Raw genomic sequence first — 21,772 nt, forward strand, 5'->3', positions numbered from 1 at the left:
TTGGTGTTGTTTACGTGGACGCTCTTTCCGTCGCCCTGTATGACGTCACGCGCCACTCAGTGTGACGGTTTGCTGAAAATTCTTCACGTTAACAATTCCAACACTGAGAGACAAACAAAGGTAAGTGCTCGGGGTTTGGAGATACCGTTTTATGGACGTGTAAGTTCTCATTCCCTCAACTCAGAGTTACTGCACACGACTTAAGTGAGGGGCGAGCAGCGCGACCTCCAGCCCACTGCCGAACTTTAATCGAGTGAATCCCACTGTGGCCGCCCGCGTGTCTTTTCTATTCAATCATTAAGTGTGAGTGTCTCCAGTTCACTTCGCGTTTTCGGGTCCATTTTCTATTGCACATCGTCCAGACACACAGTTGCCACCGCATTTTCATTACTTACCGTGTATTCCTACAGTCGTGTCATTCTCACACAGCGCTTTGATTTCTGCTTTCCTTTCTCCCTTCATTCCGCGCTGTCCCGTTAAAAAGACAGTCGAGGAATTGGTGAGCAGCAGGCCCATAGAAGAGCAGTTAGGAGTCCGTCGGGATTTACATTTCTGATAAGTAAAAGAGCAAAACCTGAGTCCGTGACCGTGGTGGACAGAATACGAGATGAGAACGAATACAAATGTAGTTCTTCAGTTACTTCTGTATTAACTTTACTGTTGACGTGATTAACTGGCAAAGGTTGGCCGTCAGCATGATTATGTGTGTGTATACAGTGGATTCAGAAATTATTCAAACCTCTTCAACTTTCTGCACACTTTATTGTCTTGTAGTCTACCCTCAATAATCCTTAATGACAGTGAAAACAAGTTTTCAGAAAGTTTTGCAAATTTAATGAAAATCAAAACTGAAACCTCTCATTCATACAGCTACACCCCTTAATTTCTTTGCAGAAGTCCCCTTGGCAAGAAGTCCAGCTTCGAGTATCACGATGTAAGCCTCTATAAACTGTGCACATCTGGGTTAGGGCAGTTTATTGCATTCTTCTTGGCAGATCTTCTCAATCTCTGTTAGAAGGTATGGGAGGTGTCTGTAAATCTGCCATCTTCAGGTCTCTTCTTATTTGTTCTAAACGGGTTTAAATGTGTTCTTTGGCTGGACCATTCATGGACACTCAGCTACCTGACATAAAGCAAGCACAGCATTCTCTTGGCTGTATGATAGCACCTTGAGTACTGAGAAAAGCGCCATATAAATGTAATGAATTAGTATTATTATTATTAGATAGATACTTTATTAATCCCAAGGTGAAATTCACATACTCCAGCAGCAGCATACTGATACAAAAAAAAAAAAAAAACAATATTAAATTAAAGAGTAATAAAATAACTTTGTATTCCCTGTGGGGAATTGAAGAGTCGCATAGTTTGGGGGAGGAACGATCTCCTCAGTCTGTCAGTGGAGCAGGACAATGACAGCAGTCTGTCTCTGAAGCTGCTCCTCAGTCTGGAGATGACACTGTTTAGTGGATGCAGTGGATCCTCCATTATTGACAGGAGCCTGCTGAGCGCCCGTCGCTCTGCCACAGATGTCAAGCTGTCCAGCTCCATGCCTACAATAGAGCCTGCCTTCCTTACCAGTTTGTCCAGGCGTGCGGCATCCTTCTTGTTTATGCTGCCTCCCTAGCACACCACTGCGTAGAAGAGGGCATTCGCCACAACCGTCTGATAGAACATCTACAGCATCTTATTGCAGATGTTGAAGGACGCCAGTCTTCTAAGGAAGTATAGCCGGCTCTGTCCTCTCTTGCACAGAGAATCAGTATTGGCAGTCCAGTCCAATTTATCATTCAGCTGCACTCCCAGGTATTTATAGGTCTGAACCCTCTGCACACAGTCACCTCTGATGATTACGGGGTCCATGAGGGGCCTGGGCCTCCTAAAATCCACCACCAGCTCCTTGGTTTTGCTGGTGTTCAGGGGCCTCATGTATAAACGGTGCGTACGCACAGAAATGTTGTGTACGAACATTTCCACGCTCAAATCGCGATGTATAAAACCTAAACTTGGCGTAAAGCCACGCACATTTCCACGGTAACTCATACCTTGGCGTACGCAATTTCTCCGCTCGGTTTTGCAGACTGGCGGCACCCAGCGTCAAAGCAGTGCTACTGTTCCTGTGTGATCACCCTTTCTTTCTTAGATCCACATCCACGGTGGCGGCTTTATCAAATACACTGAAATTAACCGCATATTGTTCATAAATTTAACGCATCTGATTGTAATTAAGCTGTAACAATATAATGGTCCACAGAATGGTCAAACTACTGTTCCTGTGTGCTCATCCTTTCTTTCTTAGCTCCACATTCCTGACGCGGCTTTATAAATACACTGAAATTAACTGCATATTGTTTATTAGTGTAATGCATCTGATCGTAATTAACCTGTAGCAATATAATGGGCCAGGGAATAGCCATAGTATTCCAAATACCATAACTGCTTTAGTGTTGTTACGCTCACTGCATCTTGTTCTTCTTTTTGCTGCTCTCGTTAAGGGTTGCCACTGCGGATCATCTTTTTCCATATTCCTGTCACTGCACCACTCAGAGTATTTATATCACTGTATCTGACTGTGAATCACAGCAGCAGATGATCAGAAAGAGAATTATCGGTATACAGTATCAAGCACATGCTGCCTCAGCCATTTGCTATTTGAACTGCTCTCATCCGACAAAGGCTTCAGAGTCTTTCCTGTACTGACCTCGCGGTTCACAAACAGTTTCCTCCCAAGAACTCTAAACGCACTCAATCAGCCATCAAGTGCTCCTTGTAGAAGTGTTTGTACTTATACGTACAATTACCTCACTGTAAACTTGCGATACAGTTATAATATTGTACAACCTGAGCCACTTTATAAAGCGCGTATTTACATATGATGATGATAACATTTTTAAGATGAAATGCAGCAAAATATGTTTATTATATTATACAGATAAAACTTTAATTTTAACTACATGGTGCCAAAGCACTTAGTGAGGGGCTGGAGCTTCATTCACGGATTGTTCCTGTCTCGCGCTGTATTCTTGCTGTGGTTGGCGCGACACTGCAAAGATAGACGGATAGAATAATTAAACATTACGAGTATATTTCAATGTTCCTTAAAAGTTTTGAAGAATCTGCGTTCTAAGCTTATAGATGGCTTAACGTCTATTACAAAGCTGATTGTGTGGCGATTGGGTATTTGGAGAAAGAAAAGTAAGGACATGAATTGGGGGTTAGTATGTTTGAAAGAGACAGTACTTCTGTAATAAAGTATTTCATCATAAGGTCGCGCATGGTGCAGCAAGCATCTTGCGTGAGGCATGAACAATCACTGCGCCACCGTGTTCCCATGTTTAATAACATGCTTTAACTCCTATCATCATGAAAATGATATCACGTATACTTCTCAGTATTTTAATTATTCAGAGAGCTGTAATATTACGAATGTAATGGATTCTGTGTCAAGTCGGAGGAAGAGAAAGCCCAGAAGCACGTAGTGATTCACACACAGAGCACATAGAAGATCAAATACAAAACAAAGCATTTAACGTGCTACTTTAGTTATGATGGGATTTGAGAAACTAGTAAATTAAACGATTTTAAGATGAAGTTTATGATGTTCTACTTTAATGACAAAATAAACTACATGATTAAAGTGGAAATTTCGAGATTAAAGTTGACATTTCGTGCTTTTTTCACACTGTGTGGCTTTTTTTTTTCTCTGTACCCTAATAAGCTTTCATATGACATTCAGGCGGTGGGCTACGACTTGCCTTTTTACAGTGACTTTGATATCCGACAACTTCTTTTTTATTTCGGGCACTGTGCGACTTTGTGAACTTGAGCTTTCAAGTTTCTCCGACACGCTATGTCACTCAATCAGCTTCCTTTTGTTGTTTATACCACTGTTTAAATCAACAAATAGTACGTTTTTATTTGCCTCCGCTTGACCCTGTGTTCGGATTCAGCGGGTTGGAAAATGGATGGATGGATGGATGGATGGATGGTATTCACTGAAATTGTTCTATTTTCCCTCGTACTTTTGCCATTGTCTTTTCACAGTAGGCTGATTTTAAGGGCTATTTATATTTATTTGCATATTCAAAGAGGCGTAATTCTGGGAGAGGTTAAGGCGGGACAGCAGGCGTGTGCACATGCGTTAATTTTCACGCTGACCGGGATTTATGTAGCGGAAGAACGTGGAAGCTGGCGTTCACACAAATTTATGCATCTGGATTTTTTTGTGCGTAAGCACATTTCCGCTTTTGTGCTTACGTCATGTTTTAGTGCGAATTCTACGCACGGCGTTATGCATGAGGCCCCTGGCCTCTTGTCAAGATCCTCTTTGATTAATGTGAATATTCATGATGGTTAGTAATTGGTTGTTACTTGTCTGTCTCCTCCTCTTAGGGTTACCCACAGCAGATTGGTCATTCTGGAACACAGATCTCCAGACATCGAAGCACTAAGGGTGACCGAGAAACACATCTCCACCTCGCCAAGATCACAGTGCTGGGAGGAGTTGAGATTTTGTGGTATGTATGAAACTATTTGTTTTTTATGGGTTTGTGTTCAACATTTACTTCTACAAGATGAAATAATTGAACATGAAAGTATGTCGTGAGATGATGAAAACATGGCTGAAATTCTGTTTTAGAGATTTTAATTTTCCGATATTTTTTAATACTTGCACCATGTAGCCGCTGTCCTCCTTAGCTAAAAACTTTTTTCCTAGACAGTTTTATTTGTAAACCATCTGCAGTTGCCCAGTGCCCCTGCTATATGTGACGTTCCGTGAGTTTTTAAACAGTGGGGTCAGAATTGCTTGTATATCAACAGAAGTTTTTGTGTTATAAACTAATTAAGGGAGTTGAACATTACATAAATTAATTAAAATTACACCATGGTGCTGGTTTACTGGGTATTTTACCACACATTTACTAAGATTTTATATTTTAATTCTCTTTGATTTAGACAGGACAAAATATTTAGAAATACATTTTTTTTTATTACTATTACAAAGTCTTTTCAGTCTGTTCAGTGAGGTAGGACCTCCACACACTTAACATTTGAGAAGAACGGCTCAGATAAATGCAGGCTGCTGTGAGTTCACTAAAGTGTGCATCTGATTATTTATGGGATATGTTAGTCTCCATTACAGTAATGAATCAAACTTGATGTCAAAACTACACAGGTAATAAATAAAAGTATCTATATATATAAAATCCCTATGTGCGTCCAGGTGTCCGTGTGTGGGTGTCTTCTGATGAAGTGCGCATGCGCGGGGCACGGTGCGATGCGCGATATTACTGTCAGAGAAAGTTAGAGCCGTTTTACAGAAATACAAACCAGTATTACTGCGAGAGGAAATTAAAGGTACTCAATACAGTGACGCATATTACAGCCACATACAAGCCAGTATTACTGTCAGAGGAGATTAAAGGCATATTACCGACGCGCACGCCTGTATTACTGCCAGAGAAAATTAAAGGTATATTACGGACGTACAAGCCAGCGGACGTACAAGATGGTATCCTTCAATAAGGGCGCGCACAAAAAGGCGAGCCTCAAAAGGGCGACCTCAATTGGGCGCAGCGAATAAAGGCGCGCGTAAATAAAGATCTGCAGCTTTGTTGCTCTTCACATATTCCAGAGCCATTTGAACTAAATTATCTACGAACGCCTTTATTTGCCGCACTCAATTGAGGTCTCCCTTTTGAAGCTCGCCTTTTTGTGCGCGCCCTTATTGAATAGAGCCATACAAGACAGTATTACTGTCACAGAAAATTAAAGACACACAATACACGGCGGCAGCCCACGAAGAACGGTCATCTCAGCAAGTAAACATCAACAAAAGAAAGGCTGAAAGAAAGAAAAATGCGACCAACAAAAAGAATGAGGTCAAAATCCCTTGCCATTTAATATAGACTGTTCCTACTAATGTTTATGCACTACCATTCTAGCGCCCGTTATTGTAACGGGCTAAATGACTAGTATCAATATAAATGGGGAAAAAATCTTTGTGGCATGAAATACAAATGAAAAAGCAAAGAAAATGGTGCAGGCTGCAGATTTTAGTTTCAAGGGTAAAGAGCAACAGATTTAAGAACTCCTTTTATTCTCTGAGCTGTAAGCATTTTGAATTCTTTTATTTGAAGGAATGAAAAGAATTGTTTTGCACTGTTAAAGATAATCTCTCTCTTTCTTTATATATATTGTAGAAGATCAGCCTGGCTACAGACAGACAGATAGACCAGTAATGTCCAGAACACACACATTTATTACTTTTTGGCACAACACAATGCACAATCCCCAATAAACTCAGTGCTTTCTTCTGCCACCTCCACTCCTCACTCGCAAGCTCCGTCTTACTCCTCCCGACTCTGGCTCCATATATAATCCAACGTCTGTCTGTCCACTTTTCGCGAGAGAACTACTTAACGGATTTAGATCGGACGTTTTTCTATAATTTGCTAGAACATTCCAGTTGATTTTGGGACCTCTCTCGTCATGCTAAGTATCACTGTTTGCTTGCAAGAGCGATATATTCGCGCTAATCCAAGACAGAGGCTGCGGGCCGAGGGGATGGGGAAACATTATGCCAGAAGTAGGGAGTTAGTCTCCCTCTGCATTTTGGAGTGTACCTTGCCTCCGCTTAGCTAGCAGTTCCTTTTTGTGTATTGATTTTTAAAGTTTGTCCTGTTTCACAACTATGTAGGCAGAACAGCTAGTTCTTAATATTTGAACTATTCTTGAATGTGCATACTTGTGGTAACACTGGTCATCACCTGTTGTTTCTTTGCTTTTTTCCTTGTATTTGTGTAACAGTGTTTAATGTTTTTGTACTGTCTGTGCTCAAACAAATTTCACTCCAGAATTGTAAAGTCTACCGAACCTAACAGGTAAAGAACCCTGAACACCTCCACTTCCAAAGCTCATGCAACAAATATTAAAGAGAAAATTATGCAGATTTATAACTTGATTTATATCTCCAAATACCACCCTCATCTGACTAACAGAAAGCTGGTAAATACATTAAGTCAATACATAAAATGTGAGGAATCGGAAGCCAACAACAACTGTTAAACATAGCATAAAAAGCATTATCAATTTTTGGTAATAACCTTCTGAATAAATTATTGAGTAGGGCTAAGATTTACCTCTTCAGTGTTCACTGAAAAGATCACAGCACCAGCTTTTCATCTCAATCAGCAAGATCTGTTTCCTAAAACAAAGTTAATCTAAGATCATAAAATTAATTTAGGAGCCACAACCAGCTCATATGTTTACTTTTCCTGCCTCAGTGAATACCAACTGTGGGCATCTTTCTCATAGCACAGTAATCCTCTTCCAGAAAACATGCTACCTCACATACCAAATGCTGCCCCCTTAAGAAATGCCAGCATGACTCACACCTCAGCTCGGTGATTTCACCTGTGTGTCCACCTGCGACCAGTCTCTCTAATTAATAAGCAGACCAGCATGACCGCCCTCACTAAGTGGCTCAAGTGACATACATGTTAAATCAAACTCATTCTTCTGCTATTGTCCTCAAAACATTAAAGGCATGTGCACCAATTTAAACAAATAGTTTAAGCAAATCTAGTGGCCAGTGATGAAGCAGTTTTCCCTTTTAACACTATTCTCATCCATCTCTAGTACAGAGGGCTCAGTTTAGGATATCACAGGAGCTCAAGTCACATCAGTCAGCTGTTTACTTCTGCAGAAGGGAAGTTCACAGTTTAACACAACAAAGTTCTTTAAAAGTTATAATGATAACAAGAGGTTTTATTAAATCTAAAACTTATCAACTTAGCAGGTAATAGGGGACTGGTAGCTTTTAATGAATGATTTAAATCAGGCGGAGTGGTGGCTCTGAGGCTAGGGATCTGCACTGGCAGTTGGAATGTTGCCGATTCGAATCCCATAAATGCCAATGGGGATTCTGCTCTGTTGGGCCCTTAAGCAAGATCCTTAACCTGCAATTGCCGAGTGCTTTGAGTAGTGAGAAAAGCTCTATATAAATGCAAAGAATTATTATTATTATTAGTTACCAGTGAATGTTTGTCTAACCTATTGACAATAATTGAAGGTAGTGTCATCAATTACACTTGTTCTTCTAAGCTAGCAAACCCCTTTTTTTTCACTGGTTTGTCTTTTCGTGTTGCAGGCTGTACATTTCAGCATAGTTAAGCTCCTCTTTCATCTTCTTCCTCTTGGTGTTTCTGTTTCTTAACACAGTCCTGTGAACCTACTTGTAAAACATTCATCAACATAACTAATAATGCAGTTCTGTGACCCCAGCAGTACTGTATGTTTAACTCTTTTAGGGCGGATGTCGACTTTTGTCGACAGGAGGGGTTGAAGGCGAATGTCGACAAAAGTCGACATCCAGGGATAAAGGGCGACAATCAGCTGTTAATGGCGACAAATCTCACTGTCACGTCACAGGCATTCCCTCTGTGCTTGGAGGAATGCTAGACTCGTTGACTCGGCAAATAAACATTGCGTGTGCGTGAGTTGCGAAATGTAAACAATGGCAAGATGGCACCGACATGTGAAAAGGCAGCGAAGCAAGTGCAGAAAAGAAAACACTTGGCAGACGTTGTTTTGCGCATTACCGCGGAGTCGGACTCTTGATTTTTCAGAATCGTACTTTATTGGCAGTGATCAGGAGATCGAGCAAGAGAGTTAGAAGCAGGCATCAGCTGATCAGACACCAGCCGATGCCGCGCGAGCGGATCTGCTGCCAGTTGAGTGCCTTCGCGCAGCCGATGCATCTACGGCAAGGTTCGCATGGGATAAATACACATACATTGATCCGTTGAGAGCCGATATGGCTACCGGAGTTTACAAGACGGCATGGCTTGCTTTTGGACACGACAGATCACCAGCTGCTGTACTTCAGGCTGCTCTCTCCTGATGCTGCTTTTTCAGCTACTGTCAGACGAGACAAACAGGTAGGCAGAGATTTTTTTTGAATCGCGGGCTGCGTTTGCATCGCATTCTCGTTATTCAAAGTGGAAACCCACAACGAAAGACGAGATGAAGCGCGCTGTGGCATTACAAATAGAGATGGGACAGAACTGGTGAGATAACTTCAGGGAGCATTGGTCCAAACATGTTTTGTCCCCTGGTGGCTTAGGTACGTGCTGCTGCAAAGTTTTATTCACTTCTGTAATAAACAGAAGCAAATCCCATGGGGTGAGCCAGGCTATAATGCCATACATAAAGTTCATAAAGTTTCAGAAGATGAAAAGAGGTGACAATACGGTTTTCATGCAGGCAGAAAACTTGGTGGCAGTGGCATGGCACGATGGCAAATGGGTGACTTGTCTCTCTACAGTACACACTAACAATATATGTTAGAAAATGCAGCAACAGACAATTGAAAAATAGGCATCAAAACAACACATAGAGAATTCAGGCTCATACAACATGCAAGACAGTAACATTTGTCAAAAGTAAATATTTTTTGTTGATTTGATATGTTAAACAATTGCTTTGTGTTCTTTTTTTAAAAAATGTTAGTTTTTGGAAAAATATTCAGCCCTGGGAGAAAAGAAACAAAAAAAAAATTAGCCCTAAAAGAGTTAATTCAAGTAGTGAATACCGCTGACCCACAACTGCCTTTTAGACCTTCTCTCCTCCCAAGTTTGTTTCATATCTGATAATTTGAAATGAAGAGCAATGACCTTCTGTCAGCTTGCTATGAACTGTCTTAACTTAACATAAACCTTAACTGAGAGGGTGTTCTAAAATGACATTCAAGTGATTTTAGATCTAAGTGATGCAACTTTAATGAAGTTGATTCCTGTTCTTTCTACAGAGAAAAAGAAAAACAAACACTACTGTTCACTTGAACATCTCAATGGATATGAAACAGGAGACCTGTGATGTAGACACAAATATCATGGAGATAACTGTAAATATTAAAGAAGAGGACTGTAAGTGGAAGCCCATCTACCCTAAACATGAATGTCTGAACATTAAGGAGGAGGACAGTGAACTGTGGCCAGTGGGCATTAAAGAAGAAGCTGACGAGTGTTCTCTTAGTATTGAGACGCATGACCATACAAATTTGAAGAGTGTAAAAGAAGATGACCTTCATGATGGGAATCAAGATGGAGTGGTGACAGGGTTAGACTCTTCTCAAAACAGACACTGTTCATCTCCAGAGCCTTCTATCAATGTGAAGTCTGAATCATTACAGTCTCAACTAAAAAGGACTGAGGAAGCTACATCTGTTAGAACTCGTAAACATCACCCACCACCTGCAAGGAAGTCTGGGAAAAGTAAGTGTAAAAAAAAATCTGTGAGATTTAGGATTGGGGTTTATGGGCCTGAAAGGTTTGGTCTTGTGGTTTTTATGAGAAACTTAGAAATTCAGTGAAAATACTGTGTTTCATTGTGCGTTTAAATATAGGTTGACATTTCATCTTTGTTAATGTAAGGTTTAGCAATTTGCTATTCTTCTAAGCATGTCCTCAGTGAAAGAGTGCTACACAAACATACAGCTGCAAGAAAAAGATTATGAACCCTTTGGAAATCCCTGCATATATGCATTAATTCATCTTAACAATGTGGTCTGATCTTCAACAGTGCTCCAATTACAGGTGACCACAGTTGTCTTAAAATAGTAACAAACAAACAATTGTATGACTTCTTGTTAGTCTTGAACACATTTACTGTCCTACATTTTATGGCCCTCCTGTCTTTATAAACTGTTTGACCCTTCTTTAGCAGTGATGGCTTCCACCAAACATTTTGTGTAGCTGCTGATCAACCATCCATTTTTTTTCATTGTTGGTCATACTTCCACATCCTCATCCCATCCATATTTTTCTCTACACAGTTCCCTTAAAGTAAGTTTAGCAGGCAATATAACTGGTGCTCAAAATCCAAGTGGATCATATACTGAACTGACCACTGACAGAAAAACCACATCTTATAGCTGGCTTATCTTGCAGCTGAAACTTGAAGCTGTCGTTTTGTGTGCACCATTGAATGCCTAGAGCTCTCTCAATTGATAACAAATCATGGCTTAAGTCCTTTTGTGCAATAGCTTGTCTTCTACAGGTATGGACAATACAACTGCCCTACTGTTACTCACCTATTTGGTCATGTGAAATCCCCCTTTGAAACACAGGGCTTGAAGATCTTTGGCCAATTTTATAGCTTGTTCTTCTGTAACAACTGACTTTAAACAGTCATCAACATAGAAATTGTGAGGCACAATGTTAATTGCTTCTTCGGAAGCTGTGCTCCTCGCTTCTTCAGCTGTTCTTTGTAAAGCATAAGAAGCACAACTGGGCAAAAAAGTGGCACCAAAAAGATTTTGCATTCCTCTAGTCCATCATTTAAGTTGCCTTCAGGCCACCACAGGAAACGAAGAAGATCCGGATCTTCATCTGGAACTTTTACATGGTAAAATATTCATTTAATATCTGTCATTGGTGCAACTGGCTGCTCTCTGAATCTTGTAAGAACTTCAATGAGAGTGTTAGTTAGGTCAGGTCCTGTCAGCAACTGTTCATTCAGTGATAACCCTTGGTAAGTGGCTGTGCAGTCAAAGACCACTCTAATTTTATTTTTTTTTGGATGATATACTCCATGTTGAGGGATGTACCACACTCTTTCTTTTTCGAGTGACTGTTCTGTGGGTACTCTAGTAGCATATCCCTTGTCTAAATTGTTTTTCATGAAAATTTTGTAATCCTCATTGAATGTCGGGCTCTTTTTAAGTTTTCTCTTGAGGCCTATAGCACGCTGCTCTGTGATGCAACGATTGTTGGGCATTTTAAGTGTCTCCTCTTTAAAAGGCAATAGTGTCTATCCACTAACTTAGCTGACTCTGAGACTACACGCATGAACTTAATGTCCTGTGACGTTTCCTCACTCTCTTCACAGCTGCGCTCTGGTAAGTCTGCATTGTGTTGCTTGAGTAACATCTGTTCTATTTCCATTATTGACACATTGTTGACTGTGTAACTTTTCCATCCTTCATAGTCTGTCCCCTTTATTTCGCCATTGACAATCCATCCGAGAGCTGTCTTCATAGCGTAAGGACCCTCACCTCTTGCCATGGCTCTAGGGACATTTGTGCCTACTAACAAGCCTACTTCAGCCTTTATCTGAGGTAGATGCACATCTTTGAGCATCTGGTGATATCCTCTTGCATTGGGATATTGTCCTGTTTCACGGGTATAGATTTGATAAATATGTTTATTTCTACCCCACAAACTTGTAACTCCGATAAAACAGAACATTTTACAAGTTTCTGTTTGTTTGCTTTGTTCCTTTCTATAGTGCTGATGTGGACTTGACCTTTTCTTCCAGGAAGATTTAACTGCTCTTGCAAATCTTCTGTGCATAATGTAGCTGTACTCTCAGAGTCTGTTAGAGCATAAATTTCTACACATCTTTCACTCAGTTTAGACTTAACTTTAACTGGTTCCACAGCTAGTACACTCTCTTAACCTTTCCCAGTAACAGTACTTGTTTCTAATGGTTCCACAGAAACATATGAAGAAGAAATATTCTTCTTTTCTGACTCTGTGCTTTTTTTTAACCCCTTAACCGCCCTCTGCCGGATATATCCGGCATCGTAGCTTTATTGCTGATGCCTTACTGCCAGAATTATCCGGCACATTTGCCTGTGGTTATGTGAATGCCTGGCGCGTAGTATAACTGACAGTTTGGCGTGGGTATTATTACTACGTTGTATTTCGACAACTCTGCGGTTGTATTGGCCGCTCACGTGATGTGATTCGAAAGTGAAAGCTGTGAATATGACGAAACGTAAACTGACTTCAAGTGAGGTTTTGCAGGCGATTTTGGACAATAATTCTGATCATGATTGTAGCAGTTCTGAAGAAGATTTTAGCGACAATGATGATTAGCAACGTGCGCTGCATGATACTGTGAATGACGACGCATCGGATGATGGCGATGAGTGGGTGTATCCCCAGCATCTCAACTGGACTGCTGCCCGTTATCTGAGCCAGATATGAAAGATCCAAACCGTGACCGCTTGTTCAAGCTATGTCCTTTGATTGATCATTTATTTGAAACATTTCAGCAGGTATTTCAGCAGGTAAATACTGCTTGAATAAATGTAAAGTAAAAAAACGAAAATTGTTCAGATTTCTCCTGGCATGGGGAATATTTAGGGAGTTGGCGGTTAAAAGGTTAACTAGGCGTGGCTTTATTGTCGGCACCCATTTCTTTATTTCTGTGCAAAATGACTGGCTGTGACTGAGACTATATTTGACAGTTAACATTTTTTTTACTTAGATGTCTTTGCTTAAGGCACCTGCAGCATAAGCCTTTAGATTTTAAAAATTCAATTCTATTTTCCTACTTTAGTCCCTGGAAGATACTGCGTGGGCGGCACGGTGGCGCAGTGGGTAGCGCTGCTGCCTCGCAGTTGGGACACCTGGGGACCTGGGTTCGATTCCCGGGTCCTCCCTGTGTGGAGTTTGCATGTTCTCCCCGTGTCTGCGTGGGTTTCCTCCGGGCACTCCGGTTTCCTCCCACATTCCAAAGACATGCAGGTTAGGTGGATTGGCGATTCTAAATTGGCCCTAGTGTGTGCTTGGTGTGTGGGTGTGTTTGTGTGTGTCCTGCGGTGGGTTGGCACCCTGCCCAGGATTGGTTCCTGCCTTGTGCCCTGTGTTGGCTGGGATTGGCTCCAGCAGACCCCCGTGACCCTGTGTTTGGATTCAACGGGTTGGAAAATGGATGGATGGATGGAAGATACTGCGTTCAACAAAAACGTGACTTTCATTGCAAAATAAACAAGGCTTACCGAATGCACAAAGAGCCGTCTCCGCCTTTTCGACTGAGGTATCTGGAATCCACCTTTCAGCAGCAACAGCAAAGTTTGTAGCAAAACTGCTTTTTCTTGCAACACATTTCAGGGGAAATTTCCCTTTATCAGTCTTTTTTCTTTCTTGGTGAGAACTCAAGCCAAATGACTCCTTTTATTGGCTAACTAGAAAGATTACAATGTACAAGCTTTCGAGGCAACTCAGGCTCCTTCTTCAGGCAAGATGTAATAAAGGAACTGGAGTTCCCTGTGTTTATATACACACTAGGACAAATAACAACATTGGTAAATCTTTAAGTGAGACATCTTAAATGTAAAAAAAATTAATAGACCTCTTAAGGCTAAGATTCATTAAGCAAGAGATGCCTTTGAAAGATTGTGCCGTAGACAGGATGCAAGGCTATTGTAGCCTGTTGTTCCAGAAAGTCAACTAGTTCAGCGAGACATGGGCCTGTGTTTTCTTTTGATTTCCCAAGCTGTACGTTGCCAACGTTCTCGCAGTTTTTGAGGAAGCTTTGAGGTTATAATACGAAGATTTGCACAGTTGTCAAAATCCTTTCCATCCTTTACGCTGGACATAATGCTCATACAGCTACAAAGAAAAACTTTATATTCCCTCAGACCTGCTGCATCGTTTGACTTTATTTGCGGCCACTTCTTGGGTTTCTTCATGTATGCATTGGCTATCTGTAACTGGTTTCCATAAAAGGTCTCGAGCTTCTTCCTGACTCTTCTGTAGCCTTCCGCCGGTTGCAAGTATGTACAGCCTTTAACAATTTCTTTGGGTGAACCTTTGGTACATCGTGCTGAGAATTCTAATTTATGTCAGGAGTTCTCCACCACCTCATGAACAAATGCTCTGAGAAAGCTCACATAGTCCAATGGGTCACCAACAAATACCGGGACCTTTCTGTAAGGTACATAAGGTACTTGTGCCTTATTTTGCTGTTCATTATGCTGTTCTTGGTGTTCCTGGTGAGGTTCATAATTACTTTCATTAGTATACAAAAATCTACAAATACCTCCACCATACCTCTTCACTCTTCTCACTTGTTTTTTTCTGGAACACTCTATAAAGGTTTGGTTTACTTGCAACGTGATTGCTTCCTTTAAGAGCTCCCAATCTTTCATTGGATTCTGCGACTACAGCCTCTAGTGCTAGCTGATCTCTTTTAGCCTTTAGCTGCGCTTCTTCATATTCTCTTTTGGCTCTCGACTGTGCCTCTTTCAAATCTAGTGCCTGCTGCCTTATTGAGCCACCACTCTGGCTAGAAGCACTGTGTGCGCTGCCTCATGAGTCCTGAGGAAACTAACCTAGGTAGCTGCTGAAATTGCTTGACTTTTACTTTTTGCAGAAACGTAAGAGACACTCGGCTGGAGTGACATCATCGGTAAATCTGTACCCCTTGAACTTATCCAAGAGCATTTGGTTTGCAGAATCAGGAGGCGACTTGGAGATACTTTTATTTTGACATGTTTCCCTAATCCAGCACATCGTCTCTCCAAGACATGCATTTAGAGTCTTCAGTTTAGCATCAAAGCTTTTGCGTAGCATTTTTCATTCATCTTCATCGCTTTGCAAAGATAATAATTCATCATTTAACTTTATATATTCTGTCATCAAAGCAAAAGTCATTTTCAATAACTGTGCTTATTTTCTCACCATTAGATTAATTCCTCTTTAAGCCTTTCACGTACTTCATCATGCTGGATAACCGTTCATATTTTTTGTCTATTTCTGACTGTGGATCAACACATTGTTCTAATGGGTCTGTCATCATGGAAATGCTCCCCCTCTGTTGCATCAAAGTCATCGGGATGGCTGCTTGGGCTTTCTGCATTGAGATAGCATTTCAGCCATGCACCAGGAAGGGCTCCCTTTAAGACATTTAAGTTATTTTATCTTAGTTTATACAGTCACACATTGAGCTTTTACAGTTCTTTAGAAAGATGAAGGTTAAAGTACCTGTACAGTCTTTAAAACCGTTGCTGTTTTCTTCCATCGCAGACAGATGTCAGGCTTAAACAGGCAGGCAGCTGGTGAGTAAGCCAGGATCAAGCATGAGCCAAACCTGTACCAAAATAAATCTCTCATTCCAAAAAAGTTAATTTTAAAAAGGTTTAGTAAAATTTCAAAGCAGGCAGTCCTCACAAGAATAGAGAAAAGTTGTTACACACGTAGAATAAAAGGCAAAAATAAGGGAAAAACTGTTTCTTCTTGTTAAACTTCAATTCTTTCTATACTTAACACTACAATTACCAAAGCCTACGAAAAAACTCGTAGATCCGTTCCACCTTAAATCGCTTTGCACCTCTCCGTTAGCATCTTTTGTTCTGTAAATGTGTCGATAAGCAGTAAGCAGCCTACTATCACATCCCCCCCCCACCGCCGCACAGTTTTCTCAGCTCAAATCTGTTTACCTGTGTGTCAGTTGCTTAGTTGTATAGAGTGAAAAGTCAAGCAAAATGACACCTTTTATAAATACTATATCATTATTTCGAACACTTGCATTTCATGTGTGTTCCATGTGTACAACAATCTATGTACAGTAAACACATTGTTAAAACAGAAACGCTTTTCATGTTTTAGTAATAATTGACAAAATGTAGACATGAAGTGTATAATGTGTGAAGCCTGAAGTCCAAATATCAAATAAACACTTTAACAAAAGGTACAAATATAACAGAACAAGTGTGTTTCTATTCAAAACTACAACTGCAGAAAAAGAACTCACGTTAGGGTGCGACATTGACATGCATTTGCTATGACCGCTTCAGTGGTGCAACTGTATCAACTGTTGACTGGTAATCAAAACTTCACGGGTTCGACCCCGGACGAGTCTGTTTTGAGAAGTGAGCTGCTCTTATTCTTACTATTTTAGAATAAACACATATATTTGATTTCAGTCGGTGTACAGTTATGATACTTGTAAATGTTAGCTTTGTTTTTTTTTTTCTTTTTCAGTTTTATTCTCAGTTGGGTTCCCACACACGTCACTGTAGTTTTCACATAAAGACGCACTATAACAGAGGTGAACTCAGATGATGACGACGGTTCTACATCGGAGAAAGAATGCACGTCGCACTTTTGCCGTTGCTGTACTTTGTATATGTACACGGGAAGCTCTGCAGTCTAATTGTGACTTTATGCTGTAGGAAAGTTAAAACGTTTCTGTTTTAACGATGTGTTTATTTAGATTGTTGTAGACATGGAACATACATGAAATGCACGTGTTCCATATAACGATACAGTATTTATAAAAGGTGTCATTTTGCTTGACTTCTCACTCAATACAACTCCAAGCAATTGACACGCAGGTAAACAGACTTGAGCTGAGAAAACTGTGGCGGTGGGGAGGATGTGATAGCAGGCTGCTTGCTGCTTATCGACACATTTACAGGACAAAAGACGCTGATGAAGAGGTGCAAAGCGATTTAAGGTGAGATAGATCTATGAGTTTTTGCGTAGGCTTTGGTAATTCTAGTGTTAGGGATGAGTTATTTCTCTATGCTCTACTTCATATTCAGTACGTTCTAAACGTACGGCTCTGCACATACAACTGAGCACATTAAGTGTGCCCTCCATACCTTGCATATGGCAAGGCAGGTAACTAACTGAGTCTAAGAGCTCATTTATGTGTCACGCTCAGAACATATACGCTTCCTGGCTGCCACGCGTTCCCAGCATTCCTTTGACACGTCCTCTGAGAATGTCCTCAAAAATTAACGCAACGCGTGCGTGAGTTGCAGTACCAGCAAAAATTTGGGGGGGCACAGTGTGATCAAGTCGGTATGTGATCACTATCACTACTGTCTACATGTGATAGAAAGCTGCTTCAATGTTTGATGAATGGTTCGATGTGGTGAAGCAAAATGCCAACATACAAATGCATTGTGGTGCTTTTACTTCCAAGCGTCGCATATTCCCCATTGTAATGAGACAATACATTTTAAAAGTCTCGCATACCATCTTCTGTGCCAGCCTTTTTTTTTTTTTTTTTTTTTTTTGCACCCTCACAACAAAATCAGAACGTACGGCGGCATGTGTGATCCACACAGAAAAGCATTAAGGACACAGTGAGAGAGTCTATTTTGTGATTAAAGTGGAAATTTTAACTTTAATCTTGAAGTGTCCACTTTAATCTTGTAGTTTATCATTAAAGTTGACCGTCGTAAACATCTTCTTAAAACCAACCCAGTTGTTAATCGCTACATGCTTCTGAGGCTTCGTCCTGAATGGACAGCAGCAACCGCCACACAGAACACATTACATGTATGATATTCCAGGTATATGCACATTTACAATCCTTAGATTTATACTTGATATCACTTTCATGATGAAATGCATTAAAATGTGTATGCTACATTTTACAGTTAAGTCGTTAACTGCATTTAAATATTAAATACTGTTAATAATTACACAGGTGAGGTGGCACAGTGATGTAGTGGTAGCACTGCTGCCTGACAGGGAATCAAGTCCCTGGTGTTCCCTGCCCTGGAGTTTGCATGTTTCTCTGGTTGGTTTTCCACAGTGTGCTCTAGTTTCATTCTAAAGATAATGAAGGTTTGGGGATTTGGTGACGCTAAAATGACACTAGTGTGTCTGTGTGTGCTTGTGTTCACCAGGCGATGAACTGATGCCCCATCCAGGGATTGCTTCTGCCTCATGCCCAATGTTTGCTGGACTAGACGCATCCCTGGATTAATGGATGTAATCATTAAACATCCCTTTCAGAGATATTGTGGCAAGGTGTTCTCTGAATTCAATGGGGGTTTCAGGTAATTCACAACACAACGAAGCCAAATGTTTTCTTACCGTGATGATATTTTGCACTGCCACCTGGTGGAATCTTCCAGATTTACATAAAGTACGCGCGCAAGCATAAACAGTGCAAGGCTTGTATAGCAGTACCATCCACAGACACATGCATCGCGTTGCATTAAGTATAAACCCGGCCTAATCTATGGTCAATGGGACAAGAAATTGTTAGAATATGCCAATTCAATTCAGCTTGTAGGGATTATAAGAACCTCCCATACACTATGCACTATTTTATAGGCAAACATTTAATATAACTTAAATAACTAACTTACAAGGGTATTTCCATACATTCCAGTCACACCCTGTAGAAATGACAACACTTCTTCTGCATGGTCCGTCCCCCCCCCCCCCCCCCCCCCCCCCCCACCCCCACCCCCCCCATTTCAAGACAACAAAATGTTTGGAACAATTGGTGTCAGAGGTGTTTGTGATTATGTAGGCCCTTTAATCATGTAGGCCTAAGACACCGCTTACTTCTACCTGCAGACTACCTTTGGATTCTGTAGTTGCCATTGTTCAACAGGAGGACAAGAGCTGTGCTAATGAAAGTCAAAGAAGCCATTATGAGGCTGAAAAACAACAACAACATCAATAATAAAACCTTTAGAGACATCAGGAAAACCTTAGGGTGACCTAAATCAACCGTGTTGAAATATCAACAGGAAGAAAGAACGCACTGGTGATCTCAATAATCACAAAGGGACTGGTAGGTCAAGGAAGACCTCCACTGTTGATGTCCGAAGAAGTTGCTGCAGATTGCATTTTGATCATGACTTGCATACTCTCCAGATATCTGTGTAGCATCTTAAGTGTACCACACCATACAGATGGCATGACGTGGCTCAGGGTGACTGCAAGATTCCTCACCAGTCAGCCAGTTCACACTGAAGCAGCCATCACGAAATAACCCACAGCTGTCAAGACCTGTAACAGAACTGGGATTGTGTGATTTCTATGTGATGGTCTCTGTAATGAAGGCTCCAGTTCAGCACACAGTTCAAAGAGGATGACCCTAGGAAGTATAAATTGGCTTAGAATTCAGGCACCATCATGAGCCAAAATGTCATTGTGATATATCAAAACTCACTTCTTATGTAGCTTGTCAGACATCAGAATGTGAAATGTGTAATGAGATGAGATTTTCTTTGCAGTTCATCACTTTGCCACCGGGAGTTATTAAAATGCCAACACCAAAAAGGTCTGTGTAGGAGTTACGAATGTTCAAAACTTGCCATAACTTTAAGCCAATTTCCATGCAAAGTTCTTGTTTTATAAGTTCTGTCTTTTGTGTAAGAAATGGCTTACACATGTTTCTGAGCATTAGGGAGTTTTATACTTGCAGCCCCAGTGAGTATTTGTAATAGAGATCGTAAAATTAACAAATTAAGTGTCTTTCCATATCCAACTAAAGTTTTATAATTGCTTGTGCTTATCAAAGATTGTTCCTAAACTTCAACCAGCATGTATTTAATGTGAGGTAATGTTAATACTAAGGCAGTGGATTAAAAATAAGCTTTTTCTTTTTTTTTCTTTTAAACTTTATGCAGGAAACAAACATCACTGCTGTTTGGAATGTGGCAAAGGATTCTCTGGCAGGAGTGCTCTTCAGAAACACATTAGAATTCACACCGGAGAGAAGCCATATTACTGTAATGAATGTGGTAAACAGTTTTCAGAAATAAGCAATCTTCAGAAACACACAAGAGTTCACACTGGAGAGAAGCCGTATTGCTGTAGTGAATGTGGCAAACATTTTTCACAAATGATCGATCTTCAGAGACACACTAGAATTCACACTGGAGAGAAGCCGTATTGCTGTAATGAATGTGGCAGGCAGTTCTCTGACCGAAGCAGTTTTCAGATCCACACAAGAATTCACACTGGAGAAAAGTCATATTGCTGTTTGGAATGTGACAAAAAATTCTGTGACATGAGTTCTCTGTGGAGACACACCAGAATTCACACCGGAGAGAAGCCATATATCTGTAATGAATGTGGCAAACAGTTTTCACAAATGAGCAACCTTCAGAGACACACAAGAATTCACTCGGGAGAGAAGCCATATTGCTGTAATGAATGTGGTAAACCGTTTTCAGAAATAGGCAGTCTTCAGAGACACACTAGAATTCACACGGGGGTTATGCCATATTGCTGTAATGAATGTGGCAGACAATTCTCGAACAGGAGCAGTTTTCAGATCCACACAAGAATTCACACCGGAGAAAAATCATATTGTTGTTTGGAATGTGACAAAAAGTTCTGTGACATGAGTTCTCTGCGGAGACACGCAAGAATTCACACTGGAGAGAAGCCGTATAACTGTAATGGATGTGGTAAACAGTTTTCACAAATGGGCAATCTGCAGAGACACTCTAGAGTACACACCAGAGTAAAAACAGTAGCAGGTCAAAAATCAGTCCAGAAAAACAACCACACTTCAGGCCTCAAGAGTGACGTTCACTCTAATCCTAAAAAGTAAGCAAACTAAACCGTTGTTGAGAAATTAATTCCTGAGACCTTTAATAGAACAGAGATCATATGATTTGGAGGAATTAATTTCATATTACTTTTTGGAATGTGGCAAACACTTCTGTCAGAGGAGTTCTCTTCAGAGACACACTAGGATTCACACCGGAGAGAAGTACAACTGAACTGGCCTGACTAAAGACTAAAGAGTGAGGTTCACTCCTGCCAGGCCAGTAAGCACATGTAACTGACTGGAATTCTTCTTACTCCGTGCTGTGTCGAAAACAACTCGGCTACTAACTATACAGAAACAATTGATTTTGGGGGAAAACAGAAGTTTATATCCTTTTCCCTTTCCTGAAATAAACAAAATAAAAAGAACAGGGCGTCATACAAACAGTTTCTTGACAAAGCTCCTACAGCATCCACCATGCAGTTGGCTTTCTTTATAGTAATATACAGATAAAATGCTAATATACAGAACAAATGCAAATTTATTTTTAATAAAATATATAAGGACTCAAAAAAAAAAAAAACATATTAGATGGTTGAGCATTTCCAAATAAAATACTTGTCAAATAAAATAAAATTAGAAAAGGGTTGGGGAGAATTGAAGATACAAGTACTGCCGACAGCATCCACAATGCATCTTAACAGAGAAGCCCGGTACA

At 40.6% G+C, this 21,772-nt stretch overlaps 1 protein-coding gene across 1 annotated transcript; it reads left to right on the forward strand.

The window, feature by feature from the left end:
* The first annotated feature begins 21 nt into the window (after positions 1-21).
* On the forward strand, positions 22-21,317 carry LOC127527481 (zinc finger protein 501-like). The gene is made up of 4 exons (XM_051926413.1): positions 22-120; positions 4,393-4,517; positions 9,812-10,277; positions 20,183-21,317. Exons 3-4 carry the CDS (start codon positions 9,854-9,856, stop codon positions 21,112-21,114), a joined length of 1,356 nt encoding a protein of 451 aa, XP_051782373.1. The 5' UTR covers positions 22-120; positions 4,393-4,517; positions 9,812-9,853; the 3' UTR covers positions 21,115-21,317.
* Positions 21,318-21,772: the final 455 nt, after the last annotated feature.

Source organism: Erpetoichthys calabaricus, chromosome 1 (genome assembly GCF_900747795.2).
Source record: "Erpetoichthys calabaricus chromosome 1, fErpCal1.3, whole genome shotgun sequence".
NCBI lineage: Eukaryota > Metazoa > Chordata > Cladistia > Polypteriformes > Polypteridae > Erpetoichthys > Erpetoichthys calabaricus.

Excerpts from the sequence above, each read along its gene's own strand:
- LOC127527481 (XM_051926413.1), top strand. The coding sequence starts at position 9,854 with ATGGATATGAAACAGGAGACCTGTGATGTAGACACAAATATCATGGAG. Across the intron at positions 10,278-20,182 it reads TGCAAGGAAGTCTGGGAAAA|GAAACAAACATCACTGCTGT; the intron begins GTAAGTGTAAAA and ends AACTTTATGCAG.